Source organism: Anolis carolinensis, chromosome 2, assembly GCF_035594765.1.
Source record: "Anolis carolinensis isolate JA03-04 chromosome 2, rAnoCar3.1.pri, whole genome shotgun sequence".
In the NCBI taxonomy this organism is placed as follows: domain Eukaryota; kingdom Metazoa; phylum Chordata; class Lepidosauria; order Squamata; family Dactyloidae; genus Anolis; species Anolis carolinensis.
In genome coordinates, this window is record NC_085842.1 from 40,325,707 (window position 1) to 40,351,181 (window position 25,475).

The 25,475-nt window shown below is 40.0% G+C and overlaps 1 protein-coding gene across 2 annotated transcripts in view; it reads left to right on the plus strand.

Annotated features, from left to right (window-relative positions):
- Positions 1 to 25,475, plus strand: part of synpr (synaptoporin) — a 237,150-nt gene that overhangs the window by 201,410 nt on the left and 10,265 nt on the right. For both annotated transcript variants that reach the window (XM_008115004.2, XM_008115003.3), the window contains one exon: positions 2,683 to 2,807. In XM_008115004.2, the coding sequence (XP_008113211.2) occupies positions 2,683 to 2,807 (125 nt within the window). The remainder of the gene's footprint in view (positions 1 to 2,682; positions 2,808 to 25,475) is intronic.

A 25,475-nucleotide genomic window follows, 5' to 3' on the forward strand; every position in this document is an offset into this window, starting at 1 on the left:
GGAACCTTGCACCTGCAAGAGATTTGTCTTCCAGAAATCTGTCAAACAAGCCCTGAGTCTAAATCTCCTGTGTTTTCTCGCCACGAGTTTTGTAAACAACAGAGAGGAGTTCAAGCGGCCTCTCGTAGGAGTGCTAGGATAGCTGCTAAGAATTCAGCTGATTAAGCCTGCTTTCCATGGGAAACCTTAAGGAGTCATGCATCTGGACTCAGAGATTAGCTTTCGTTTCTGGTTCCCCAGAGAACTGCTCTTTGGTGGGAAAACTAGACCCTATTTAGGTGTTTTACCCACAGAGGGATTTTGCGGAGTCAATTCGTCAGCTACTGGAGTGAGTTGTGTGTGGACAGCGCGCTCCGTTTCCAAGCCTCGTTCCTGTTTCAAGCCTTGTTCCTGATTCCAAGCCTTCGCTCCGTTTCCAAGCCTTCGTTCCCGTTTCCAGCCTTGTTTACCTCCACGGACCTTGCCTTGTTTTCCAGGACTCAACCTTGCCTTGTCTTCCGGATTTTGCCAAGTAATTCCACGGATCTTGTTCTCGCTCCTCGTTCCTTGTTGCCTTGTATCAAGCCTTGTTTCAAGTTATTTCCTAGCCTTGCTCAAGTTCATGGACTAAAGGACCTTGTCATCTCCCCTCACTTTGCCTGGCAAAGTGAGTGTTTCGGTTATTGGATTACAACTTTGGACCTTAATATTTCATATTGGACATTGTTTTCTTGGACTAATTTTGACCTTCCCTGAAAGGTGTACTTCTGGACTATTTCATACACTTGCTTTTATTAACTATATATATTTCCTTAATAAAGATATTAGATAGATTCTGGCCTCTGTGTATGGTTTTTGGTGCTCTGAAGCCTGGGTCGTGACAGGCAGCTACCTATTGTAAAGTTGGAAATTTATCAACCTCCAGCATGTAAAGAGTTTGAGATATCTTAACAGAGAGCAGCAAAAAGAAGTGTTCAGTAACTCAAATCTCCTAATCTCTTATCCGTTATCATAATATTTATGAGGTGTAAATGGATATTCTTAAGGGTCATGCCATCTTCCTATCCTCATATTCTCTCAGTTCTACCAAGAGTGAAACTAGCTTTGATCTGTGTTAGCTCAGCTTCCTTATCTCCAGTGAGCTTCTTATAGTAAAACCTTTATTTTTTCCTTTATGCATTGATGTCTTTGCTCCTTTATCAGAATAGCTGTCAATCCCCCATATTCTTTCTCCATCCTGTGACAGACACAATGAGTCCTTGGCAATTAAGGAGATAATTCAATTCATCTTGGGGGGGGGGGGGGCATAAGATGTGGTCCCCATTCTTAACGTGGAAATGGTTATATTATTCTACTTATAGCATACAATGAAAAAGATATGATGAACATACTCTCTCACAAACACAATATTGATCATCATAGGGAAAGCTTGGACTGAGTAACAATATAACTTTCTAATAGTTTTGCCCAATGCCCATTGATTCCATTCACTATGGGGTTTGTGTAATGAGAGCTTGATGCTTTGGGACATACTTGTGCCATTGTGTGTTGCATTAATATTACTGCATTAATATTGGATAAAAATCCTAAATACTCCTTTAGATACTTGGTTACATTCTTAACCATCTGTGCCCAGAAAAATGAGAGAGTTGGCAAAAGAATGGCTCCTGATTGTTGTTGTGTGCCTTCAAGTGGTTTCTGACTTGAATCTATCTTAGGATTTTCTTGGCAGGATTCTTCAGAGCAAAGTTTGCTTTTGCCTCACTGAAGGAATGTGACTTTCCCAAGGTGACCCAGTGGGTTTCCTTGGCAGAGCAGAGTTTTGAATCCTGGTCTCCAAACCACTACACCACACTGACTCTCAGTCTCCTGTTTAGGAACATAAAAATCAATGGTGTCTGGTGTTATCTGTGAAAGGATTTCCTAAATATGGTTCATGCTGCTAAAAATAAAAATTTGTGCAAAATGGCGTCAGTGTGTCTTAAGAGGGGAATATTAATGAGGCTTAGTCTGTATAGGTCTCAGCGTGAAACAATCTTTATTGGTGTAGTTAGCAAATAAGGATTTTTAGTAATGTTTCTTTGGGGTTTTTTGTTTTGTTTGCTGCTGCTTTTTCTCATATTGTCAGCTGCCACTGACTTTTTATATGTATATGTGTATGTGTGTGAATATCTATCTAGTTTCAATTCTAAATGAAAAAGGAAATAGAACTCCTTTTCTCCCTCTTCCCAAAATAATTGTAGTTCAAAAGCATTATATTTTGTGGGATTGAAGACTGCTGTTCAAAATCATAGCACATCATCACCTTTTGATTTTGATTTAACAGTAATGGCATCTCCCTTCCTCTATAGGTCAGCAGTTTTTGCACTGCCATCCAAATATTTACACATGCTCAATAAATACCCACCATTTGGTAGGGAATAATCTATTTACCCGTACGTCATCCCATTATTTAAGCTGCTTTTAGACTGTCCCAGTTTCTCTCTCCTCCTCTTGCTTCGATTGCTGGAAACAGAGTTCAGAATGTTGCCCTTCCCTGTAGGTTCAGGCAAAAGCGAACAGCTGCATACTCACCTGACTTATGTGTCTCTCCCCATTAATACCTTTTGCAATTTTGACAATGTTACTTTACCCACAAGTGTCCTGCTTTTCAGCCATGAAGTATTGAAAAAGACACTAAAGGGATTCCTTTTCTTTCCACAGCTTTTTGCAATCTTTGCATTTGCAACATGTGGTGGCTATTCTGGAGGACTGCGGCTCAGCGTGGACTGTGCAAACAAGACACAGAGCGACCTCAGCATTGACATAGCCTTTGCATATCCATTCAGGTAATTCATTGTCATTCTTTGCCCTTTGCATAGGAAGCTGTAACACATAACAGGTCACCGGAAAAGTGCTTCTGCCAGTAGTGGAAAGGCTGTCATTGTTTGGTATTGATATGAGTTTTTTCATTATCAATGCTTCTGGATGTCAAGATATATAAATAGACATGGTGATTAGGTATCATTTATGAGAGTAATTCTGGATGCTGCTGCATTAGAGCCCATGAGCATTCCTGGAACATAGATTTTCCTTAGCTAGCTGGTAATGGGGCTTCTACACAATACCCTAGTATTTGTTAGATGCAAATAAGCAATAACACTTGTATAAAGTGGTTAATGAGAAGAATCTTTGTTTCACTTTTCTATATACAGTAGACCTGCTTATTGCGCGAGCTTGTTAAACACACTTTTAGTAATACATTAAAAGCTTTGAAAACCATAGAATTGAGTTGAAGGACCTATAAATGTCTAGAGACATGTTATCTATGGTCTCCAGCATGATTTAATGGCAACCTCCAATGGATCATCGGGTGGAATTTAACCATAGAATCATTCTGGAGGCCTAGACAATGTTTTTCTAAGCATCTGTATGTCCTTCAGCATGATTTTCTTAATTTTGTCAAAAGCGACTTGAGAACATACAACAAGTCGCTTCTGTGTGAGAGAATTGGCCATCTACAGAAACGTTGCCCAGGGGACGTCCGGATGTGTTAGCTGGGGAGCTTCTCTCCTGTCCCTGCAAGCTAGAGCTGACAGATGGAAGCTCACCCTGTCTCACAGATTCGAACTGGCAACCTTCAGGTCAGTAACCCAGCCTTCAGATCAGCAGTTCAGCCAGCATATGGGTTTGACCCATTGCACCACCATAGCTCAGCATGGTGCTATGGTATGCTACAGCCAGAAGCCCAAGATAATATTCATTTCAGGTAAGAAAAATAGGGTTCCTGGTTTTACGCAAAAAAAATTGTATTATACAAAAGAAAAGAGAGCTTCCATGGATCTCCAACTCCAATAATGGGTGTCAGGTTACTCACATGTGAAAGCCAGCTTTTGAAGGCATTTCAATGCAAGTATAGGCCAGCTTCTTTTGCTTATATCCTCTCGTTTCTTTAGATTAATTTCCTTAGACAATAAACTTAGGTTTTTTTTTCTATTTTAACCTCCCAAGAGCATCCTGAGTAATTACTCTTGCTTCCACCACAAGCTCACATTGCACTCATTCTGCTGTACTTGGCTTAATATTGATACCAAAAATTCCTACAGAATTATCCAGCAAGATCTTTCCCTGTGACCAAGGCTATTTAATTGGACATTTTAATTAAAAAGTTTTAACCATGTATATTCATCTCATTTTTAAAAATAAAATTATGATGAACAGAGATGGGGAATTAATTATGAAGACTGTGCTAGTTGTCCCCATTTAAAATATATTTTTAATTCTGTAGCTAGTTTCATATTTCTATGAAAAACATTATAAAAAGAGTAAATCAGAGACTGAAATGAAGTGAGACAATTATGAGAAACTTTTGCTATATATATTAAATTACATGCATGAGTGGACACTCACAAAAAAATCATCTCTGAAAATGAATATAGATAAACCACCCTGATAATAATTCGAGAGAGTAAAGCTTGCATGGAAGCAACCTTTATTATACTAGTGTGTGTGTGGTGGTGGTGGTGGGGTGGTGGGGTCATTATGAGAGCAATGAAGACTGCCTATATATATGCACTAAGATAGGCAATAGTGAAGACAGGGCTGAACTGGGTGTGAAAGAATATGGAATAAAACATCTGAGTCACCAAGAAGGAGGTTAGTGAATCCAAGAGATGAGTTGACCCTCCACTTCCATGGGTTTCACACTTGCAGGTTTGATTATTTGCAAGTTCAAAACTGCTGCCTCTTGAAGTTGGTGAATGAGGGGGACTGTTTTTTGAAGCATGCATGTCATGAGTCTCTGCTCTGCACTGTATCACCCTCCTTTCCCTGGTGGAAGGAAGACTTGTGGCACACAGAGAGGAGGAGGAGGAGGAGCCCGGGCCACGCCACTTTACTTACCTGCAGATTGGTCTCCCCTTCCTCTTATTGTGTGCCCCAAATTTCTGATCTGCCCTGAAAAATGAAAAGGTGTACCTGGAGGACAGGAACATATGACACATAGGAAGAGGTGGTAGAACCAGATCCACCAGGTAATTGAAGGTGCAGGTGTGAGTGGACTGGTTCCTCTTCTTCCGCTGCAAGTCTCTCTTCCACCTGGTATCTCCCTACCTTTTATGGCAAAACAGAGACTAAAATCATGCAGGGAAGAGGTGAAGTCAGCCCTGTGCCACTTCACTTACTCCACAGCTCCAACTCCTCTGTTCTGCCTATACAAAGGAAGAGGAGTGACAGGGGAACCAAAACATACAAAACATAGGGAGAGAAGGAGGAACCAGATCCATGTGGTCACGGTGTCTCCTTTTCTTCATGTTTTCCTACATGTTACCGATCCCTTCTTCCTTCCTTTGGTCAGATAAAAGAGAGACTCACACCATAGAGCAAGAGGAAAATGAGCTGAAATCCACAGGGTAACTAAAGTGGCATGTGGGACTAGCATCTCCTACACCTCGCAACCACAGTGGCGGACCCTCATACCCCCTTCTCCAGAGACATTCATGGATCTTCCATTTTTGAGGGGGAGTATTGCCCCAAATCTCTGTGAAAGTGGAGACATGACTATGTTCTCTGCCACTTCTCAACCACTTCTGTTGAACTTTACAATGCTTACCCGCAAAAGAGTGCTGAGAGATTAGAGGAGGTCAGTGGTTCTTCTAGATTCTCCCAGGATGGACCAAGCTCTTGCCTTTCACCACTTACTCAGAAAAGGGAATGTTTCTTTTTTGAATGCCTTGGTAGGTGGTCACTGAAGTAGCTGCCCCCCTGAGGCAGAGCTGGTGCTTTTCTTTCACTGTGGAATGACCCTCGGTTTATCCATGGACAATATAACAATTGATAATTGTGACACGTAATATGTCCATGACTATATACGAAGTTGACGTATACTTGGGTATATATGGCATGGTTTAAATTATGGAATCTGTGGGTGATGTCAGAGAGATGTTCTGCACAACTTGGCCTTTTGGCAGACCACTCCACCCCCCCCCCCACCCCCCACCCCACACACACACACACTAAAGGTTCAGAAGTTTTAATTTCTCAATGTCTGAGATAAAATGCCTCATAAAACACATTTATATAACTGAAATATGCTTCTGGTATATTCATTATTAAAGCATAATGTCCTCACATGCAAATGCAATACAGAATGGAGAAGCCATCTGGATGGCGCTTTGCCCTCCTCCTGACTTCTAAACTATCAGATCATGTGACAAGCTATAGAAAGTCAAAAATAAGCTGTCAATAAACAACCAAGTTATAAAAAGTCCATGCTCTAAAAGTGAGGTCCAAAGATATGCACTTCTTTTCATAGAATTCTGCCCAAAGAAATATTTTTAAAGAAGAAACTACCATCTGTCAGCAAAATAGCTTTTTCCATCAAAGATCATTTGCTGTTTTACTTGAGAATTCCATTTATGCTTGTATTGATAGTAATGGCATTCACTAAATAGATCAGAGCAGCTGGTAGACTTGTGACTTGTCAATTTCCACAATATTTATGGCAAACTTGTACTTAAGACTTCTATTAACCTTTATTACAAGTGCGAGCTTTTCTTTTTGCTAACTTTGCTGCTCTGTGTGGCCTTTCATCTCTTGCTTTTTTCTAGTATTCATGAAGCAGGCTCCGAAAATTGAGAAATGCAAATTTATATGATTCCTTTCCAAGCAGGTCATTTTCATGAGCATTCTTTATAGAATAAATTATGTAAGTGAGTGGGAATGTTCTTGAATAGGAATTATTATTTAAAATATTCATGTATATGCAATATTAATTGTACACATGCGCGCACACATGTTTGTTAAAGAAAGCTCAAATATAACCTGCTTCAAGTGTGCTGAGGAGCGATGGCTGTTTGAGATACCCAGCAATGATTCCCCATCTGAATACAGGGGGAAACCTGAATCCTGGTGCAGAATTCAGGATTTCCCTTTTCTTTGTTTTGTTTTTTTAACCCAGGGAGCAGCCATTAAGCTGCTTTTCCCAGGTTTAATTGGATCAGCCTGAGTGCATTTTGTAGATGTCCACAGGCTGATCCACGCTCATACTTACCTTAAAGATCTGGGTAAAAGATGCCTAACTCAACAATCACTTGGAGAGCCTGTTCACAAGTATACTGACTTAGATACAGAGGTGGTCATCCATTATTAATTGTCATCACATCAGCTTCAATTTAGATTGAATCTGTGAATGCGAGACTTCCAAAACCTCTGTGTATGAGAGTCAGTGACAGTTTTTATCAGCTCCTGCAAAGGTTTAGGGCTGTCTTGACTGAATCAATCCATCTGTAATGTGGTCTTCCATTTTTTCTGCTGTCTCCCACTGTACCAAGCATTGTTGTCTTTTCTGATTATTTATATCATCTCACTATATGTTCAGTGTGCATATACCTGAGATTGTCATCTTTGGAATGTTGGAGCTTGATTTTCTGTAGGGCCCATTTATTGATCATTCAGGCAGTCAATGTTATCCACAGAACTTTTCAAATATGTTAATACCTATCAGCTCTCATCATAGCTCCACTTTCACATAGAAATTGAAAATATTATGGGAGTATCCAGAGGTATCCTAGGACACTGATTTATGTAGCCCCACATCACCCATCACACAACATAAGCTCACTTCTGGCAAGGCTCCGTCAATGAACTGGAGCACAATTGTTCTAAAATGCTGTGCACAGAACATAGGAGACTTCCCATGTTCCATTGGAAACCATGGGGCCAGCACAGGGGAAGCCATGTGGTGACGCTTCTCCACATGTGACGGAGAAGTGTTGCTGCTGGTGAGGCAGAGTGCCAGGACTGCCCCGCTGCCCCGCCAATTCGCCATGGAGGCTGGTGAATTGCCCCACCAGACCTCATCAATTAATGTGATGAGGTCCTAAGGCAAGGGATACTGGCAAAGTACATTTCAATTGACATCTTTTTCACTTGTTTACAAGGTTTAGGTAAATAGCTCTTTCCTCAACCAATTACTTCTTGTTTGCGCTCAGGCAAGGACTCCCCACTCATTCAATTTAGTTGCATTTTATTTATTGATAGCATTCCCCCATCTGCTCGTCTTTTGCTATCTTTTTTTGCACCAGAAAAGACACACTTCTTTTGGATAAAGTTTGAAAGAAATTTCGGGAGCACAAACACAACTCTTTCTAGAACTGAGTCACACTGGTAGATCCAGATTTTACAATTTTTGTTCCCCCTTCTTTCCATGCCATCAGCACAGCCGTTGACAGTCATGACAGCTGCAAGTACACTAGGCTCCCTTTTGTTTCAGGTTCACCCCCGCACCCTATTCCATTGTCAACCGGTAATCATAAATCTGAAACAAACTAGGAAAGACATACTGTTTGGAACCAGATTTATTCTCACCCAGATGCTGTCAGGGGAAAGGGTACGATGTATGCCCCCTTTTTACATAAAGTCACTCACCTGTCAGGCTTGAAAAAAGGTTGGCATGGCTGAAGTTTATAGAATCACAGATTGGAAGATTTACTTTGCCTCTGCAGTAACCAATGCTACTCAGGGTCTTATTGACAAAGAATTGGAATCTATACATTTGTTGGCAAAGCCAAATCCAGCTCTGTATAATGTCTTAGTACAACTGAAGAGAAATACACAACAGTGCATTTACATTGTATATAAATGCAGTTTGGCCCTACTTTAACTAACATGGCTTAGTGCTGTGGTGTCATGACAGCTGTAGTTGTATAAGATCTTTAGCCTTCTCTGCCAAAGGGTGCTGGCACCTCACCAAACTACAACTCCCCAGGGTCACATAGCATTGAGTCAAGGCGATTAAAGTGATGTCAAACTGCATTAATTCTACAGTGAAGATGCACCTCAAGATATGAAATCAGAATACAAAACTGCAGAAAAGTAAGGATTTTGTTCTCTGATCCAGTAAATTTGAAATTCCCCATTGCAAACCTGAGACAAACACAGGGTGAAGTCTGAAATTTCCAGAGCTATTGATTGTACAATGTATTTCTAGTTCATTGTTGCAATGTTATTAAATGTTTCTTAACATCCCAGGTTTTCAGAAGTTTAAAACACGAAAACACAAAAACACAAAAGCAGCATTATTTAATTGTCCAATGTCCTATTAGTTTGTGCATCTTCTTTTGCATTCAAAGGGATATGTGGTTTACATGTCACCTTTCAGCCTCCAAAGTGCTCCTAAGGTGACTTACCATTTAAAACTGACAATTTAAAGATTTTAAAGTATCCTCCACATTGCACTGAAAGAGAGAGAAAAAGGAACCGAAACATTTAATAGCATGTATAAGTAGTTCAAGGATTTCATGAGAATGATGTGAAGGTTTGTGCATGAAATGTGGTAATTGGGAGAGTATTAGTGGGAATGATTAAAAAAATACACTGAAAGTATCTGTATATTATGTATGTCTCTTTGCATATTGTAGATATAATTTGCCAAGTTGATAAAAGCAAATGTATACTTCTAAAGGAATATTGTTTTTAATGGTCGTATTATTTTGTGTGTGTGTGTGTGTGTGTGTGTGTGTATGTATGTGTGTGTGTGTATATATATATATATATATATAAAAACAGGAGGTGGGAATCAGTCCTATAGATGTTTTTGGATTGTACAGCCAGGCATTTCTTACCATTAGAAATGTTGGATAGGGCTACTGGGACAACATATTGCAGTATAACAACAGAAGTAATGTCCACAAAAAATCATATGGCTCTCTTACGAAAGATTAATGTACAAAATAATAGATCCTACCTTCAAAACATGGCTACCTTGGGATGTATTGGCCTACAATAGCTTTAAACCCTAGACGAATTAATCAGTGTCCATTTCTGGCAACCAAGCACATAACCCATATCAATTCTGGCTTCCATTGGGCATATAGATTGCTGTGGAAAGGCTACTGTGTTGGCTGGGCAGACATTTTGCCCCCAGAGAAAACCCCAGACTAATCCAGCAGAAGCCCCGTCAATGTAGACGTGTGTGTGTGTCTGTCTGTCTGTCTGTCTTCAAGTGACCCCATACATTTCATTAAGTTTTCTACCAGCAATAAATGTGTAGAGGGATAAAGGAACCAACCAAATTTATGACTGGAGTAAGTCAAGAGAGACCTTGCATCTTCTACTTCTCCTTTATGGAAGGAATACTATTGGTATCAGTAGGATGGAGGGCCCTTCCTCATAGCCATATAACCCAGAATATCAAGGCAGATATTCCACAATATCTGCTTTGAACGGGATTCTTTGAGTCCACTTCCATACAATCCAGTTCAATGTGGATGTTATACAGCTGTGTGGAAAGGGCCTGAATACTTTTAAATGAAGAAGAAAAGGAGAGTGAACTATCTCCTCCTACCTTCTGTCCTAAGTAACATGAGTTGATAGGTCCTAGAAGGGTTGCTTCCACTGTGACTCATTGTCTGGTCCTGCTGGCGCCAGCTAAGTACGCTACAGTTTGGATCTCAAATTCTAAAGTTCTTATAATTAAAAAAAACCCTACATTTCAAGTGATAAGACATGGAAAAGTAGACTCTAGGGAAGATCCCACATAGTTTTTAGCATGGTGTAAAAATACACCAACATAGTTACCCTGAAAATCACATTTTTTTTATCATGTCAGAAGAGACTTGAGAAAATACTGCATGTCACTTCTGGTGTGAGAGAATTGGCCATCTACAGAGACGTTGCCCAAGGGATGCCCAGATGTGTTACCATCCTGCTGGGTGGCTTCTCTCATATCTCTGCAAGCTAGAGCTGACAGATGGGAGCTCACCCCATCTCATGGATTCAAACTGGCAACTTTCAGGTCAGCAACCCAACTTTAAGGTCAGCAGTCCAGCCGACACAAGGGTTTAACTCTTTGTGCCACCGCAGCTCCTTATATCACATAATAAATACATATGAAAGCTATTTAGGATTAAAAGTTGATAAATTTAATTCCCCAAAATGTAACTAATGGTTTCAGGAGAAACTCATGGCCAAGAAGGAATTCAGTCCCAGGTTTTCAGGGTCATAGTTCAACAGTCAAACCACTGCCCTGAGCTGGTCATTAAAATCTTCTTGAGAATTAACCCATGTTCATTACTATTATTTGAGCCATTCCAGTTTGTCTGGGAGAGCATCTATTTGTAGACTGGAATGCAAATTCTCTTCCATCACCCACACTTCCTTATACAGTCCTAAATTTGATCTACAAGACTTGGTCTAGCCATTGTTTTGCACATTTGTGTTCAATAATGCATCAGTACATTTGAAGTTCTGAAGCTTGGCAGACTAATTATAAAAACTGCCCCACCAGGACGGCCAGCAAGGAATAGGTCAATGCTTTTATGATTATCTTCCACAGTTTATTGTCACATCATGGTCCCGGCAGCGCCATTTTCTATACAATCGAGGGGATTTCGCGAATAGCTGTGCTTAAGCAGCTGCTTTAGTTTAGTTTTTTTCTTCATAAATTGTTTGAGTTTGGATAGGGGATTAAAACATGCAAGTAAATTAATGTTGTGCCCTGGTGTGCAAAATTTGGAAGAAGTATCCTTCAGGGTGCAGAAAACTCTTGCTGTGACATTTTTAGCAGCTCAGTTCCCTTTTCATTTTTAATGAATATCTTCTAATACTAGTGGAAAGAAAGCCCCCGACTGTAGTGACTTGTTAGAAAGGCAAAAATGTCCATGTTTGTTGAAGGTGTCTTCAGTAAGTGTCTCTCCTTATATTCATGATAGTGTTATGGGGCTGTGGCGCAGACGGGAGAGCAAACCAGTTGCAATTAACTGCAATGAATCACTGACCAGGAGGTCATAAGTTCGAGGCCCGCTCGGAGCTATGTTTGTCTTGTCTTTGTTCTATGTTAAAAAGCATTGAATGTTTGCCTATATGTGTAATGTGAACCGCCCTGAGTCCCCTTCGGGGTGAGAAGGGCGGAATATAAATGCTGTAAATAAATAAATGCTGTTAAATTCCCGCTCCCAACTTGGCAGTCATAATTGTTCTCAGCTGCAAAGCTGATCTCAACGAATTTGCTTATTATTCCAATATACCACTTTGGAATCATAGAATTAATTATTTGGGGAGATGCTTGGACTTCTCTGTGCTGTGGGTCAGGGGCAGTAGACTAAGGCTGCCTAGCAGAGAAAACTTAATTACCTCACCTAACTGCAACTCCCATAATAGGAGTGAACCCTGGCAGTTAAAGTGGTATCAAAATGCAATAACAATCTAGTATAGATGCATACTGAGATATATTATTCCTTTCACACATTATGCTACATCCTTACAGGAGGACTGTCTGTTGGGAATGTGTATTCCTACATGACAGGGTTGAAGTGAATGGCCCTTGTGGCCTTTTTCAACTCTATGATTCTATGAGAAGCCAAGATATCAATTGGTTTTCTCTACATTGATCAGGAAAACAGATTATGTGGGATCTGGATTTACTATTAGGCACAATGAGGCAGCTATTGTAATTTGGAATTAAGTGGAATTCAGTGTCATGGCAGCAGTGAATTAGTCCAGACTTGACAAGAGCTGCCCAAGGTGCTGAACGTATTGTGGATAAGGTTCAGCACCTTGGATAGCTCTTTAAGAACTGAACTAAAACTGGAGCAGATTATCTGCCTCAATGACATCCAAGCCATCCATCAAGGTATGACATGCTTACTTGTTATATAGTATTCTACTCCTTGTATGATAATAACTCTTTCCAAAGTCCCATGACAAAGAATACCATTCTATCCACATGAAAACAAAGGGAAGTAAGAAACTGGAAACAATATTTTCTGTAGAAAGCAGACCATATTGCGATTTGCCAACATTTTTTAAAAAATATGGAAATGATTGCATAACTTCCAAGCAACTAATAGACAAATAGATTGAAATAATACCCAAAACTCTACATCACAGACATAGTTAGAAATTCATAATGACTGCATTTCCAGACTTGACCTCCCAAATCACTGAGCACTGGAAGTCTGTTCTTCTGTCAACTAGGCTACTATCTTATTTTACTTTAGTGGTGGTTTTGTTTTAATGGATTGTTTACTGTTTGCTTTTATGCCTATTGGACTTTCTGTCCCATATGTAAGCCGCCCCGAGTCCCTTCGGGGAGATAGTGGTGGGGTATACAAATAAAGTTATTATTACTACTAGTAGTACTACGGCTCTTAGTCAGGTTACTGCTAGATGGTGTTTCCAGCTTGCTACTACCAAGTGATTTCAATGTGATGATGATTTGCATGTGGGTCCTGCTTCTGATTATCATGCCATAGTCTACTGGCTGGGGGTGTGTGGAAATTGTATCCTGCACCACCCCATTTGCCAGCACAAGAGACCACTGTTACTTGGTGTGGCTCCTGACAGTTCAGGTAATTTGTGTGGAACAGATCAGCACTTCCAGCAAAAGTGCTGTCATAATAATCGTAAATATTGAACAGTTACAAATATGTAAATCTAGCTTATACTCTTGTTGTTGCTCTACAGGATGCCAGTCAACAATATTAAGACATCAAAGTTACATCAAATAGATGTTTCCCACTTATTTCCAAAAGCATACCATGATTGAAGCAGTGAAACAGCACAGTCAGGAAGTGCTCAGTCTTTAAAGTAAAGTGTGGAATAAGAAATAAGAGAATGCTCCAAAAAGTAGAAAACTTCCTACAAAAGAGACAAAACTTCCATTCCAGAGTATACTAAAGCTATCAAATATTACCACTCCAGATATTGTTGGATTACAATCCACATCAGTCCTCGAGAGTATGGCCAATAATTTGATATCATGAGAATTGCTGTCCAAGATCGGGAAGACCGAATGTTACCAATCTCTGCTCCAAGGTAATTGTTACTGAGGGTGCATCTACATTGTAGAATTAATGCAGTTTGATACCACTTTAACTGCCTTAGTTCAATGATATGGAATCCTGGGAGTTTTATAGCATCATTAGCTTTTTCTACCAAATAATACTTTGCCTCGCCAAACTACAAATTCCGGAAATCCATATCAGAGCTAACCCAGCTTAGCTTCCAAGATCAGAAGATTGTGCTGCTTTTAGGGTGTTTAGGTTTTATGAAGTTAAAATAGAAACAGATAAAATCCCATGTTATTAAAACATATAAAAGGTAACATATAATTGTGCTATCAGTAGAATTAAAATCAATTTGAAGGCATAACCATTAAAAAGCATCAAGTACGGACAACACAGGACAATATTAAAAAGCCTTTTACCATGAGCAGTTAATAATAATGATGATAATAATAATAATAATAATTTTATTTCTTACTCGCCTCTCCTCATGGCTCGAGGCGGGTCACAGCACAATTAAAAACACACCAGTACTATAAAAAGACTACAAACACACTTTAAAATAGTTCCAAAAGATCTGCTGAAAGAAATAAACAAAATTCTTTGCTAACAGAATGACACCAGGGATATAACCCATTTGGCTTTTCTATGAAGCCTGGAACTAAAATATTGTATGAATCTTGATCCAATTCCAGAAATTATTCAACCTTGGTAAGCTTGGTAAGAGGAGATAAGAGGATTATCCCCCATTCAAACTAAGGCAACTCAGGAAACTCCTATGTTGTGATCCATGTGAGAGCTGAGTTTTTCCAGGCTATGAAGTTGTCTTTGAAAAACTATGAAGTCCTTTATTCCTACCAACTTATTCCAGAAGAGGGTCTGATTTTGCCTGTGATTAATTCATACTGGATATAAGGGGTCAACTTTTCAAAATATTGACTCTGGTAGGATTACTAAACTACATTTATCCATTATTTGGAGAATTTACATTTAGTTTTGTGCTCAGCCCAGTGATGGATAGGGTATGTAAATTATTATTCAATCGACATTTTTGATGGATGATTCTTTGTAGTCGAAAAAAAATTGACAAGAAATGTCGAGTAGGAGACAACGAGATTTATGCAGAACAGTTTTTCAACCTCTGCTGTAAAAAATGTCATCCATTAATGCATTGTGCTGGAACTTATCAATTGTCTGCATTCCATTACTGCACACTTCTCAAATTATGTGTAATAGTTTTCATTCCTAGTTTTTAAATTTCAAATAACTTTGGTGTTTGAGAATATCGTGGATTAAAACGCTTAAATTGTATGTGTATGTGCTTGTATATTTGCTTACACAGCTTTGCATATGTTTACTGGATGTAAGTGTTCCTATGCTTTTAAACATGCGGCTATCACTTGCTTTAAATGGTAGGCTAAGGGATATTATTAATAAGCCAAAGGGTGGAGTGCATAAAAGAGGCACTAAAAGCTGAACCTTGAGAAATGGTGTGAAAGCCCAAGTATTACTTGATTTGTGATACCTATAAATATATGAGGCAGCAAATATTCATTAGATCTGATAATGTCCATGGTGCTTCATTATCTTACATTGAAGTTTGTCTACTTTTAGAGAACGTTGTTTTCTGAACTAAGTAAGCCTGTGCCTGACAGTAGTATGTAATAATAATAATAATAATAATAATAATAATAATAATAATACTTAATTTGTGGACTGCCCTATCTCCCCGAAGGGACTCAGGGCTGTTTGCAACAAAATAAGCACAATGGAAAAGGTTCAATGCCAAAACAACAAATGACAAAAACAGACTCAAAGTTATAGAATAACAACTTAAATAAACAGACATGATGCATCACAAACATTTACAACATGACAAGATTTTAAAAGTCTTAAAAAATTACACCAAAAATATGAACAATAAGCAGACAAGGGATGTATAAAGATCAATTGATCTTCTTCCTTTCCATACGCCAGAGGGCATAGGTGGGGTTTTAGCAACTTTTTGAAAGTGAGGAGAAAGGGGGAAGTTTTTAGTTCTTTTGGGTGGGAGTCCCAGAGGCGGAGAGCAATCACGGAGAAGGCCCTCTCTCGCGTTCCTACCAGGGGTGGACAGGGGTGGGACCGAGAGCAGGCCCACCTTTGCAGATCGCAACACTCGAGTCAGTTTGTATATGGAGATGCAGTTCTGCAAATAGTCTGGGACTGGACCGTTAAGGGCTTTATAGGTAATGACCAGCACCTTGCATTTAGTCTAGAAGCAGATCAGCAGACAGTAGAGCGACCACAACATGGGAGTCATCCTCTCATGATACGGTGCTCCGGTTAGTAACCTGGCCGCCGATCTCTGAACTAGTTGCAGCTTCCGAACTATCTTCAAAGGCAGCCCAATGTAGAGAGTGTTGCAATAGTCTAGTCAGGAAGTAACCAAGGCATGGACTAACGTGGGTAGATCTGGCATCTCAAAGTATGGGTGCAGCTGGCGCACAAATTACAAAAATGTACTTTAAAACAGATAGATATTCCCCAGGGCCTTCAAATCATGCCTCAAAAGTAACAAGTAAAAATTATTTGCTACATACACACACATAGATTGTGCTATCAGTTATGACATTATTTTGAAGCATGAATGTTGTTATATTCTCATTACTTACAAACGCAATCTGCAGTGTGTTACTTTATTGGCTGGAAGCCTGTTGATGTAGTTCACTGTCATGTATATATAGGCAGTGGCAGCAGGGGGGAAAAGTCTGTAGGTTTGCATGCTGGGAAGGAGGAAGACACTGGAAAAATAGATAGCTCAGAGCTGGCAGGTTTTGTCTGCCTTCCAAAGCCCCTACTGTGTGCAACTCTCAAATAAGTGCAGCCTCTAACTAACAAGTTTCTGACCACAGTCATCAATCACAATGCATTTATTTCAAATTGTGTATAGTGTGTGTTTTGGTTTGGCTGCTAAAAAAGACCAGGTTTTTCTTTTCCATCAGCATTTTATGATTTTTGTCTCATTTTCTTCATCTAATGCCACCAAAGTTGATGAACACCAGAAAATTGATCATCGGGCATATAACTTTTTCCCCTGTAAATGCTGTGGAAGACAGCTTTGGAAATATCTGATGTTGCTGGATTGAAAAAGAGGAAACAGTATATCCAAAAGCAACCTCGGCTCTCTTAAAGAGCATATATGACATTGTGTTGCATCAAATTTTAGCAGAACAGTGATGTTTGATGAAAACTCTGATCATTCCCAAAACTGTAAAGAATTGCAATCTCTTTTGTGAGACCAAGGACAGATCTACCCTGACCCACTTTCCCAGGGCCAATTTGTCATGGTGTATGCTGGATCAACCCTTGACATAGGCACCCCCGGCTGTTGTGGAGGCAGGAGGTAGTCTCGACTGCCCAGGGACACCAAACCCGGTTTATTGTCACTAGAAAACTCCTGTTACTGTCCCTTCCCATTCTCCATATCAGCAGTCTCCAGCGTGTTGCAGCAATCTCCAGGCATAACATGGGCCCTACAAGTTGGCCATTGCCTGCAGTGACATCTATTGTAGCAACAGGGCGATGACAGAGATGGGAGGAGGAGAGGAAGAATCAACCCTCTGTTCCTTGCACCTTTCCCCAATTGCAAGTGACTGCAGACCAATAGGACCCATGCCATGCCTGGAGAACGGGAGGAGATGGTATTTGCTTACCCACAACTGTAGGGTGCCCAAGTTGAGAAAATATGGGATGGCAGTGAAAACATTTGCAGCCAGTTTCATCTCAGAACTGGCCTAACTGTTTTCACAGGCCCAAAGTTGGGGAGTCCTCTGAATTCTGGGCCAGAATTTGGAGTATCCCATAACTTTTGTTTACACAGGTCAAGGCTACATTAAGACCCCGCATTACCATGGGTCAGCTCTGTGGGGCATCTGGCTACCACAGAGCTAATCCAGAGCCCTTTTGCTTGGTCAGTATAAATGTATCTTTAGATTACTTTCCAGAATAAAGGCAAAGGTGTTTCATGGAGGGCAAATATTTACCTGGATCCAGCAAGATATAGAAGGAATAAAATCCAAATGGTTGTATTTTTTTCACAAATTTTGAACAGCTACGAGTGCAAAATGGGGACATCAGTTTAAATCTTTTCCCCTGATTTGGAATGTTGTAAGCATGGGTTGTTTGTGTTTTTACTTGCAAGTGCTTTTGTTCTTTTTTAAAAGAGAGGCCATTAAATTGTCATTCATGCACATTGAAGTAGTACAGCTCCCACTGTAGGATTCTGAAGGACACCCAAGGATTCTATCATTCTATTATTTATATAGATGAGTTCATTGTTTGGTACCAGAAAAAAATGTACTTCTCCATCCAACTGTTCACAATTTTACAAAGAAGGTAATCTGATATTTTGATGGAATAACACTATGTAACATGATTTTTGTTCCTGAGTTATAAATGTCATTTCCTAATTGGTTCTATCATAAAAACATAGAAAAGGTTTATTAAACTGCAAACACTTGTTCTTGCGGGACATCTTACAGCACGTTTGCTGTTTGCTATTTTCAATGAATACTCACAGAGTTTGTGGCAGCCACAAAAATGAAGTTTCTGGAATATAACAATTACTTTCAAAGTAAGTATTGCACAGTTAGACAGGAATAACACTTTCAAACCAGGAACAGAAAATGTTTCAATTTTTGTTTACATACATACTCATATATAAAACTAGACATTTTCATTTAAAAAATCGACCAAAACATCCTGGGTTGTCTAGTCAGCCAATGTAAGTCCTGTTCCTTAGCTCTTATCCCCTTCTCAGAATAGAATGGAAAAAATTGAGAACTTAGTCCATCCCCAGAAAATCTAAATGAAACACCAACCTCTCTACTCTCTTTACCATGGCATTTTCTTTTGGCCTTTTTGAATGCCTGAGTGAGAAAATGGCAATAGTGGCCAGGTTTTGTTGGCATTGTTTTCCTTTGCTTCATCCCTTACATCCTTTATTACATATTCCTAAATGACTTATCCATGAGTCATATCAAAATCCATACTTTTAGCTCCAAAACCTGCTCTCAACCTGTACGTGTGGTTGACTTATCTACAACTGTATACAGTATTTTTTATCCATGCTTTATTACAGTATCAAAGAAACCATCAGATATAATTTCCCATTTGTACAGCAGAGCATTTTACAGGATGTTTAATTGTATTTGCTTTCAACCTCATAAAATGTTGAGTGGTAAGTCAGAATGATTTAGTCAGAATTTTTTTTTTTTTTAACGAGAGTAGTGAAGTTGTGGAAGGCTGCAATTACGCCAAATTCAAAGCTAACCCAAAGTGACACATCACCTCCCTGTAGGTGGTTTTTGAACTTCTTCAACTTGCAATGCTCCTTTTATAGTGAACATTTGAACTGCTATGGATGAGTATTTTTACACAGTCCAACATGGGTTTCTGTTCATTCCTTGTAGCTGTCACGTTCTTCCTATGTGTATCTGAGCACTTGATTAAGATCAAGCTCTTGTAAGCATTCATTCACTATCAAGGCTCTTCATTATCTCAGGCAAATTTTATTTATTTATTCATTTATTACAGCATTTCTATCCTACCCTTCTCACTCCTGAAGGGGAACTCAGGGTGGCTTACAACCAGATATAAACAGAATATATAAAAACAGTTACAATACAACAATAATAAAACATTAAATTAGTTAAGTTAAAACATCCAAATTATTCATTCTGCACTTGGTCTTCCTTTTGGCTACTGCCCATTTATATACCTATGACGTTATGCCAGCTATGGGATAGGGAGAAAAGATTGTTTCACAATCTAAAGCAAGATGGAATGCAGTTTTTACAGATTCACTCTTTCTAGAGGCAAAGAAAGAAACAAAAACCAAGCAAACAAACAAAACATAGAGGTGGCAATAGTCCTTGTCAGCCTGCACATCACTATTTTGAGTGACATTTGGACAAAATTAAAAATTCCTTTCTACTATGATCATAGTTGGTAGGGTGATTTGCTGCTGAGAGTGAGGTTGGGAACAAGCTAATTGGACACAGTCCAGGCACACCTGCCCTCTGTGGAAAAGCCTTATATTGAGAAATAATATTTGTCTAAGAAGGTATCTGTGTTGTAGAATTAATACAATTTGACACCACTTTATTTGCCATGGTTCAATGGACTCATGGGAGTTGTAGTTCTCTGATAAAGAGTATTAGTGCCTCTCCAAACTACAACTCCCATGATTCCATAGCATTGAGCCACAGCAATTTAAGTGGTGTCAAACTGCTTTAAATCTATAGTGTAGATAAGAGAGCACTAAGATTTTAAAGCAGTGGGCCAGTTCACAGTCACTCAGACTTTGGGGGGGATATAGTTTGAAAAAATAACAACCAAATTCCTATGCACATATCTTATTTCTACCAGGGGTGGGGGAGCATGAAAAAAAAATACAATATTTTAAATGAAGCACAATATAAACTAACATGAACTTACCAGTATTACAAAGGGAAGCATGGGCCTGCTTTTGGCTGATGAGAGAGCAACATTAATTAGGATTGTTGTTGTTGTTGTGTGCCGTCAAGTCCTTTCATACTTAGGGTGGCACTAAGTCTAAAGTTTAGGATAGGGGCTGGGTAAATTACCTTGGAGGGCCTTCGCTTGGGGACCCCAGTTGTAAATGCACCATTTTTCAGCTGTTTTTAAAATGTCTCAGTTTTTCCATCACCTCCTCCTGCTTTTCCCCATAACATTCTTCATGCAAACTAACCTTAAAGTGCAAAAGTAGCTTGCATCTGGTCAAACCAGTAGCAGAGAAAGGAGAGGAGGTAGAAACTTGACCTTCCCAGTAGGTTCAGGCAAAAGCAAACTGCGACAATTTCCCCATTGCCTTTTCGGTCTTCCTAAGTTTTCCCATCCCGAGGAGACTGATATTGCTTGACCACATTTGTTCTAGTTTGCATCTGTGAAATATTGGAAGAGATACAAACAAGTAATTACACGAAGAATATACACAAAACTAAACGGTTCCAACCCAGCTTACTTGTCCAAACGTGTTACCCACCATGTAATTTAAGATCTTCAGGGGAGGCCCTGCTTTCGGTCCCGCCAGCCTCACAGGTGTGGCTGGCAGGGGTAAGAGACAGGGCCTTTTCAGTAGTGGCCCCCCGCCTATGGAACGCCCTCCCAAGTGAAATCAGGCAGACTCCCTCCCTCTTATCCTTCCGTAAAAGAGTTCAGACTTGGCTGCGGGACCAGGCTTTCGAATAATAGTGTCAGCATCAATTACAACATATGTTTCAGGAAATAAGTGACAGACCCGGTTTGCACTCAAAATGTGCCTAAATGTATATTTATATGTGTATTTATGAATGTTTTAATGTAATCTAATTTTACATTGAATTGAAATGTTATTGTAATTGTTATATATGTGTTTTATACTGTAAGCCGCCTGAGTCCCCTTATTGGGTGAGAAGGTTGGGGTAGAAATACTGTAATAAATAAATAATAAATAAAACGTGTCTTTTTATGACTGACTGTAATTTTCAATGCCAACCTTATTGCAAAGAGAAGCAGCAAAGATGTGAATGTTTTTGAAACAGTGTGATTTATAAAGGATTAATCTGGCTATGGTTCAAAGGGTGCTTATAAATGAAGAAATCCAGATCCTACTGAAGTGTATGGGATTTGAATCAGTCTGTTTCTAGTCTCCATGGTCCAGTATGCAAGATACATATAAAGTGGCTGCATTGCTGCTTGCCAGATATGTTTTTTCTTCTGTTCCCAAGTCCATGTTCTGTTTCAAACACCCGCAGTAACCTTGGCAGCTTTAGAAACAGGCCTTTGTCTCCATGCTTTGCAAAATTGCAGAGACAGATGCTAAGAGAGATTTCCTCTTCAATAAGAAGACAATAAACCCTGATGAAGAGTATTTGCATAATTGAGATAGAAAACCTTAAAGACCAGTCAGAAAACTCTGATTATGTCCAGAAGCATTCTTATTATTCTTTAAAAGTTCATCCTTTCGCTCAAATATTTTTGTCTCTTTGGGCTGGAAAGAGATGCAAAAAAGTAAAGAGGGAGACCACTTTGCCTGTAGGACATCACAATACCATGCCCTCAGTCATTTCACTGATGAAAACTGGGATGCAGATGGTCAAGCAACCTCAGAGTATGGTCAAGATAGCAAAAGTGTTTAATGAGGAAGAATACACAAGCTAGGAAATGCTCCTTTTTCATAGCCTCCTGAAAATGACAGAGACTGCGCTCTCCTTTCCTTTTACTCTTGCTGAGTTTATTGAGTGTCAGCTAGGACCCAAAACTCTGAGTTTGATCACAAGTTGCTCCTGGAGGCCAAGATGACATCCAGAGATGTGTAGTTTGTAATGTTAGAAAAAACCTGTTTTACTTCTCATTATAAGACATTGGGGAATGCTCTGGAGTTTTGGTGAATCTTCTCACAGCCCCTTCAGAGTTAATGTGGATAGCTGTGCTAGTTCTAATCTGAACTAATCCGTTGTCCACACAACCAGTGTCAACATCCCCTTTCCATTTTGTCCATGGTGTAGAAAAAAGAGCATCCCCCTCAGTCAGACTTGTGTCACCACCTTGTCACTCTGGCAGATGGTCATGAAGCTCCAGAGAGCTCCTGCCCATTGACAGGTGCCTTGACTGACACCAACAAAGGCACCTGGTGCTGTTTAGGAGCTTCCATGGTCATCTAGTGGTGATGACAGGGGACTGGCAAGGCAAGATCCTACAGAACAAACTGGTTTTGGCCCCAGTGGATGGTCTAGACTTCACCTCATTGTGGGACAAGAAGGGAATGTTGTCACTGCAGGACCAATCCTAGGTATTGCTACTCAGAACCAGCCTTGGATTCAGCAGTACATGTACATTTTCACTTTGAACTCAGTCTGCAATAACCAAAGTGAGCTAAGGGGAAAGGAGGAGGAGAGACAAACTGTCACATTTTAGAAGTAGTTTAAAATGTGGAACACTACTTTTGGGACTGTCCCGGGCTGTGGCGCAGGCTGGTAAACAGCAGCTGCAATAAATCACTTTGACCATGAGGTCATGAGTTCGAGGCCAGCCCGTGGCGGGGTGAGCACCCATCAATTAAAAATAAAATATAGCCCCTGCTCGTTGCTGACCTAGCAACCCGAAAGATAGTTGCATCTATCAAGTAGGAAATAAGGTACCACTTATAAAAGTGGAGAGGCAAGTTTAACTAATTTACAACGTTGGAATGAGGAAGTGAGGAAGTGCCATCAGAGTGGATGATAAAGCAGCTGCTCCCCCTTGTGGCCAGAATCGAACATCCCCTCAGGAGAAGGTTAAATTGCCTCTGCGTCTGTCTGTCTGTTGTCCCTGTCTCGGTTCAATGTGTTTATGGGCATTGAATGTTTGCCCTATGTGTACATAATGTGAGTCCCCTTCGGGGTGAGAAGGGCGGAATATAAATACTATAAATAAATAAATAAATAAATAAATAAATAAATAAATAACAACCTCATCACATTGAGATGGGAAAATGCAGGTGACCATCCTTTTAGTGTAGGGAATTGCCCCTCTAGATCAGTGGTTCTCAACCTGTGGGTCTCCAGGTGTTTTGGCCTACACCTCCCAGAAATCCCAGCCAGTTTACCAGCTGTTAGGATTTCTGGGAGTTGAAGGCCCAAACATCTGGGGACCCACAGGTTGAGAACCACTGATCTAAATCATTAGCTGAGAAAATGCAGCAAGAAACATTTGGGTGGGGGATATATGCCTGTCCCTTTATTAAGAGCCACATTGACATCCACACAGAAATAAGTCAAACTTGATTTCAAAGGGCCTTAGATGAAACAAAAGTCAATATTTGCACATAATATGTATGCTCAAGACTGAGTTACTGTAGATCATATACTGTAGGTCCTATCTAACAATGTATTTCTTTATATATTTGCACCGGCTTTTGAGGACCACAAGTTGGGAACAATTGATCTAGCTCTTGTGGGATGTTCTAGGTCAGTGGTTCTCAACTTGTGGGTTCCCATATGTTTTGGCCTTCAGCTAACAGCTGATAAACTGGCTGGGATTTCTGGGAGTTGTAGACCAAAACACTTGGGGACCCATAGGTTGAGAACCACTGTTCTAGAGCTAAAGCCATAAGCACTCTAAACAGCACTTTAAACAACTCAACCTTCTCACTTGGACTGAGACCAAAGCCCTTAAAATGTCAGAGTTTTTGTCTCCTTCTCCCAACTTCTCCCTCTCTCCCTGACTTACTTCATATATGAAATATTGAAGAGTATGAAAATGGAATTCTATTGCTGTGGAACTCCTCCATCCTTGGCATTGTCTGTCCCCAGCTCCCTCCTTATTTACATTTATGACTTTTAGCCTTTGAATCCTCCCCTCCCTACCCTCTGGCTTCTATACTTTTTTGTTGTAGGAGAACTGGATGTAACCCCTGTTCTGTGCTAAACTCTCTCAACCCAGCACTGAGATGCCTGGAAACCCTACTGAGGTTCCTCACACAGGCTGAAGGGTGAAACGTCATTGGCCAGGGCACAGCACTCCCTGACAACCCACTACAGTTAAATACCATTCAGTCATATTGGCTGAATTATTTATTCAGAGCTTCCTCTGACCTCCAGATCCACCCAGTTGCTCGAGAATATCTCCCAGGTGCTTCAAAGCTGCCAGAGTTTAGATTCTTTTTAAAATTCCAGTTGTCAAATCCTTGATTTTGACTCACATGTCTCTTTCTGATACCCTTCATTTGCTTTTTGATTCCCAGGACCTTTAATAATGTAACAAATCCAATAAGCCTTTCAAGACAGGTTTTGCTTAGAGAATTATTACTACTGCTATCAATAGTAGCAATATTATAAAATGGATGTGTCTGCTAAGATGAATTTTGCTCTCACATTTTGCCTGTTGTAATGTCTTCATATTATTTATTGTACTTCTTACGTTTAGATGTCCTTTGTCAGTTACCAGTCTCTCAAGGTGGTTTACAACAACAAATACAGCAGATGAACTAAAGCAATCAGTGTGTAGAATCATGGCTTGTAAATATGTTTATAAAATTCCAATAACAATATTTGATTTTTGCCATATTATACAAGAGACATCATTTTACAATACTGTTGTATATATTGGTCCTGGAACCATTAGATACCAAGGACTCACTGGTGTATCACTGGGAATGGTCCGTGTTTCTATCCTCCCTGCATCCCTGATCCAGGAGAAAAAAGAAAATACATCTACCACATGGTCTTCAGCCTCTTCTGCCATGTGACTTTCTTCTCCTGGGAAAATAGAGGAGCAGGAAAGGACAGCCAACCTTTCTCCCTGGGCTTCCTGAGGAAGAGATAGCTGTCAAGACACCCACCTTCAATTCCACATACGGTAGGAATCAGTGGTGAACATCTGCACTGAACAAATACAGAGGAAAGCCCGAATCCTGATGCAGGATTGAAACTTTCCCATGCTTTTTAACCCATGATACAGCTGCATTAAGCAGCTTTCCTAGGGTTAAACTGAATCAGCCTGTGTGTGATTTGTATACGCCTGCAGGCTGATTTGGGCACTTCTAGCATGACCTAAATCAGCATTTCTCAGCCTGGGGGTTGGGACCCCTGTGAGGGTCACGAAGGAGTGTCAGAGGTGTCACCAAAGTATTTTCTGTTAGTCATGTGGGTTCTGTGTGGGAAGTTTGGCCCAATTCTATCATTGGTGAAGTTCAAAAGGCTCTTTGAT